The sequence below is a fragment of the Capsicum annuum genome, chromosome 7 (genome assembly GCF_002878395.1).
Source record: "Capsicum annuum cultivar UCD-10X-F1 chromosome 7, UCD10Xv1.1, whole genome shotgun sequence".
Taxonomy (NCBI): Eukaryota; Viridiplantae; Streptophyta; class Magnoliopsida; order Solanales; family Solanaceae; genus Capsicum; species Capsicum annuum.
In genome coordinates this window covers 172,296,168-172,301,555 of record NC_061117.1, presented here as the reverse complement: position 1 = coordinate 172,301,555, position 5,388 = coordinate 172,296,168, and the positions used below count along the sequence as shown (strand labels likewise).

Below are 5,388 nucleotides of genomic sequence, written 5' to 3'. Positions count from 1 at the left end.
GCCGAACTCGGACTCCCCCTTTTCACAGATTTTAGGCTATAACAGCCTAAGGCAAAATAAGCGCAACATGTAATATGCAAACAACATACCCAATGCAATCCCACAAGTGGGGTTTGGAGAGAGTGGTGCGTACGCAGCCTTGCCTCTACCTTGTAAAGGTAAAGAGGTTGTTTCCGATGACCCTCAGCTCAAGTAAAGCATATCAAATCAAGTATGGGAAGCACATGCAATCATGCAATCATGCAAACTGCAAACTTTGACTATCCGACTGCTGCTCTACTTTGAAGAGAAATCCATCAGTAGGCTTCAAGGAAAAACATCTAGCCCTGGAGGCTACTTGTGATTAGGAATGTATGTGTAGTTCAAATATAGCAGTAAAATCAACACTGTTCTGGGTGTAACTGCAGCAGCAGATATAACATAAAATGTCTAACCAGCTAAAGTTTCTGAATCACTACTGAATTGGCTAGGCCAGCTTGCTCTACTGTCTGATCTAGATCAGATAGTTGTTTGGGAGGGAAGTCCATTGTCTGCAGTCGATAACTCCTTGATCCACCAGGCCTGGATGCATCAATAAACCCTCGAATATCTCTGATGGTGTGTTGGTAGTTAAACCGAGAAACCATTCGTGTACCATCTGCCAACCTTAGTTGAATTGAGGTTGATGGCTGCGACTGATCAACAACTAGGCCCACTGATGGGGATGGAGCTGCAGTGAATGATGAGACAGCACCAATTGAGTCTACTTGTTCAGCATTGCTAGTGCTACCTAAAGTTCTTCCCACGCCCTGAAATAACGCACGGTGCTTCTCTGGTACCTGCAAATAAGAAAAAGATTGTCACCATGAAGGGTAAGGTTTTAGAAGCATAACTTGAGGCTCATTGGTAATAGATGAATAAGGATGTACAGGGCAGTCCTCCTCCCTCCTTGTCAGATTAACTCGAACAGATGTCCTCCTATCTTCTGGCTCAAGTTCTTTTGGGCACTCAGACTTCCGAATACTCTGAATTACACATGCCAAAATATTAAGAGCAAGTGTGGAGAAAGAGAAACAACACAGAAAAAGCATAAACCAGCAAAAGTCATATTGTTGGTTCTGCCTAACAATAAAAGTATGAAATTACATAAGAGAGTAGTAGTTAATATGGAGTACCAGGTATTTAGTGCACCATGCAAAAGAAAAGGGAGTACGAATTAAGAGCACCAAAAAGGAAAAAAAAATTGACATGGCGAGGACACAACGAATGGCTTTCCATATGCTTCTACGAAGCACCTAAGACACTCAAATTTAGTTTCTCAGCACCTTCCACTGAAGGATAATGGATCTCCAAGGAAATTCACTAGTATAGTCACAAACTTGCTTCAAATTCACTACCTTAGATGAGGGTATCTACCCATCAGAATATTCAGTGATATGTTCCAAAAACATGTACTAGCTTGTTACTTTGATTCAGAATTTCCCTTTCAGAGAAGCGTTTTAAGTTGGTCCCTTTCAGAGGAATGTTTTAGCTCGTCGCTAACTTTAAACTGGGGTAGAATAGCACGACCAGGATTATAACATTTATGTATCTAGAGGTCCGCTCTGAAGCATCCAAAAGCACACAAAATGTAAGAGGTAATTTGGGGGATGGTACTATTGCCTTAGTGAAGGGAAACCATCCATTCAGTTGTCACCAATAGCTACAAGGAAGTTAGCTTTATAGACAACCACGAATAGGAGAAACATCATAATCTAAAAATCAATGTTTTCCCGATCTACAACATGCCTCTTTTTATCATTTTTCTACATGTACAATACTTCAATAGTAGCAACGTTTGAGATGTACAAGATAAATAGTAAGCACAAGGAATCATGGACCTAATCCAAAGGCCATTTGTAAATGGTATCCATTAATCCCCATGTAAAGTATACATTTTTTAAAGCTTAGTGTGTTTTATAGTTTGGATAACTAGTAGTTTGAATAATGTCATCATATCAACTAGTCTAAAATGGAACTTTTAACTAAGGAAACTGCAAGATCCAAGTTGTGCCCATAGGCTATAAGATTGGACATACCCAGTATTTATAAATACTTAGTTGAATTCATTAAGCTACAAATTGAGTTGTGGCTCATTAGAGGTGTGTCAAAGGTACACTTAAGCCCTGAAGCGAAGCGTAAAACATGTCGAATGATTCGAGTCGCTTAGCAAGCACTTCAGTATCATCATCAAGGATCTATGGCATCCTTTTCCTTAACAATGAATGTAATCCTAAAGACGCAACACTAAACAATTGACGTTTCACTTTTTTCTTCATTCAATTTCCTGTTCATATATTTGTTATTCATGCTTAGCCTTGGACTACACATACATAAGTTTATTTGTTTTTCCATTAGAGCCTTTCTTCATTAAAGCCCAAGCTTCATTCACGCCTAAATCCACAACAAACCTTAGAGCCTTTTAGTGTTTTCCGCCTTTGATAACATAGTTCACATCAGTTTCAACAAGAAGAATAGAATGGCAAACATTTTTGTGAACAGCTTTTCTAACGAAAGGAGGTTTTGTTGACTCCACTGAGGAGAATCACATGTCTAGTGAATGTAGAACAAGAAAGATGAAAAACAACAGGCAACATTTCAAAGGATAAACTCGTGACAGATATTACCTCTAAGAAAGGGGCATTTTCTGGATCATCAAACCTCCGCAAGGGTCCATCATCTATAGTGAACCCATTGGTCCAGAAAGTGATAGTATGAGTAACACTCTCAGGTGGCTGAGGAGCAGCAGACACAGTCTCACCCGTAAGTCTTCTAGCAGTTCCAGTAAAGCTTCTAGAGCCAGAGGATGCAGGAGGCCCTTCAACAGCTGCATGTTGTCTAGCTTGATTGAATATTGAGTCCACATCATTTGCTTTAGATGGATCTTGAACAAGCATTCCACTACAAAATACTTTGATCAGCAAATTACTAGTGAAAATGCACACCATCTCTAAAATAAAAGAATATTCAAGTGTATCCATGTAACAAAACACCTTAAGATCAGAACTATGCATTTAAGATGTTTGCTTTGACCGTCTCACAAAATGGAATAAGGAATTGGAGGATGCAATGTAGCAACAAATGAAAAGAGAGCCTACCATTGAAGTGATCTTCATGCGATCATGGACCAAAAACAGATTCTTATAAAGCCCGTTAAACCAAAACTCAACCCAAACCATGAGATTGATAGTAGTAGGACTATTTTCAATATATACAACACGAATTGGTGACGAGAAGGATATTCTTTACCCTAGGTCTACCCCGCACTCTACCTCGTCAAGTTTATCATTCAAATTGTTGATATATGACATTACATAATGACGAAAAACGATACAATCCACCCACATACTTTTCTTGTAGGTTTATCACTCAAATTGTTGGCGTGACATAATTATATAATTATGGAAAACGATACAATCTACCTAAACATTACATTCATTAAAACAATACATAGAAATACAAAACATTATGAAACAATCTTTAATAACCATGCATAAAGAGTATCATCAGTACTAATTTTGAATGAAGCAGTACAAAGTATCATTAGTATAAGTAGAAATACCTTTTTTCCCCGCCGGTATAATACTCTTGAGGCTCATCAGAGTCACTCCCAGACCCAGCAACAGCTCGACGATTCAAATCCGAAAAGGAATGAATTCCAGTAGTCCTCCGCGCACCAGCGCCACTGTTCGAAGTTGTAGGGTTTCTAGGTCGAGGTGGAGACGGAGATCGCGAGCGCGACGGAGAACGGCGTTCAGCGGCGATGTTAGCGGCGGCGGAAGCAGGAGGAGCAAAGGTATCATCGGCGTCATCAGCGGCGGCGGAGAGGGTATTGTTTTCGAAGAAAGTGGAAACGGCGGAATCCAAATCGAAATTGTGGCTTTCGAGGAAGAAAAGGGCTTCGGGTTTAGAAGAAGAAGTGATATCACAGAATGTGTCGACGAGTTCTTCTCTTTGTGCGGCGTCCACGGAGGAGAGATTTGCCTGATCTTCCATTGTTTCTCTGATGCTTCTCCTCCTTCCGCAACAACTAAAGTTTGGGATATATTCGTTTCTTTACGCCCAAGAATTTGAGTTTTTTTTTTCCTTTTAAAAAGGACGTTTAATGGAGAGGTTTATTGAGAGTTCTTTGTGTAGTCAAATATCGAGTCTCCTAACTATTGCAGTTCTTATTTTTTTAATCTTAATTTATATGGATTAGATAAAATTAAAAAGTTAATTTTTCTTTTTGTATATTTTTTAAAATATTTTGTGCTATTAATTATTAATAATTTATAGTATTTTTACATAATTTTTAGATATTATATGTTATTCTTTTTGTCTCAATTTATGTGACACTGATAAAATATATGAGAAAGTCAATCAAATTTTTATATAATTTTAGATATTTTAAATTTTTAATTATATTATGATTTATTTGACATCAATAGAATTTGAAAAGTTAGGCAAATTTTTTATACATATTTTATTTTGATAATTAATGTGATTTATATTTTTTTCATGAAATTTTCAAAAAATGTACCCTAATTTATGTTGCATTATTGTGATTTATATTGCTTTTCATGAAAATTTTAAAGAATATATTCATTTTATGTTGCATCTACAAAATTTTGAGTCAATCAAAATTTTTATGTATCTCCAAATAATTTAAATTATTAATTATTATAATTTATTAATACTTTTACACAATTTTTAAATATATAACAAGTTAAAATTAAAAATAAAAATAAAAATATAAAATTATCAAAGTATCTAGAAACGGGCTGCTATTGAGGCTTATATATAGTAGTAAAGTAATAGTAATTTTATGGCTTGTGAGAACAGCAACAAAAAAAAAAGGTTATCAAAATAAGAAAAGAATTCTTATTGCACAATATTTTGTTTACCTAATTCTCATAAATTTTCAAAATAGAAAATGATGTCTTTTTATAATATGAATGTTGTCTAATTGGAAATATATGCTTCAAAAGTGTTCTCGTAGTTTCTAATTTATGTAAATTAATATACAATAATAATATATTTAATGTATTCTCACAAAATAGGATTTAGAAAGGGTAAAGTGTACGCATCATGCCACTATCTCAGATGAAGCAGAGAGACTATTTCCGATAGACTTTTGACTCAAGACATATAATAGTATAACAAACAAAAAACACAAAAGTACACAACAAGATGGATAACACACTGCTAGATACTAAAGAAAATAAAACAACAACAAGGTATTACTAGAAACTATCTATCCAAAATCATAGACAACACTGAAACACCATGAACAAGAAACTCCAGACGCAGATATAAACAAAGCACTCTTCCTTACTGTAACGGCTGAACTCTTACCCACTAACCCTCTATCCTAATCTGAGTCCCCAC

The 5,388-nt window shown here is 36.0% G+C and overlaps 1 protein-coding gene across 1 annotated transcript; it reads right to left on the bottom strand.

Annotated features, from left to right (window-relative positions):
* Window positions 1–305: 305 nt before the first annotated feature.
* On the bottom strand, window positions 306–4,182 carry LOC107878174 (plant UBX domain-containing protein 4). Its single transcript, XM_016725090.2, has 4 exons — window positions 3,581–4,182; window positions 2,646–2,919; window positions 909–1,004; window positions 306–818 (listed from the first exon to the last, which is right to left on the bottom strand). Exons 1-4 carry the CDS (start codon window positions 4,012–4,014, stop codon window positions 438–440), a joined length of 1,185 nt encoding a protein of 394 aa, XP_016580576.1. The 5' UTR covers window positions 4,015–4,182; the 3' UTR covers window positions 306–437.
* Window positions 4,183–5,388: the final 1,206 nt, after the last annotated feature.

What these genes read in the sequence shown, in the direction of transcription:
- LOC107878174 (XM_016725090.2), bottom strand. Translation starts at nt 4,014, where the DNA reads ATGGAAGATCAGGCAAATCTCTCCTCCGTGGACGCCGCACAAAGAGAA. An exon ending in TATACCGGCGGGGAAAAAAG is followed by an intron (nt 2,920 to 3,580) that starts GTATTTCTACTT and finishes AGTATTTTGTAG; the next exon opens with TGGAATGCTTGTTCAAGATC. An exon ending in GGAGGGAGGAGGACTGCCCT is followed by an intron (nt 819 to 908) that starts GTACATCCTTAT and finishes TCTTATTTGCAG; the next exon opens with GTACCAGAGAAGCACCGTGC.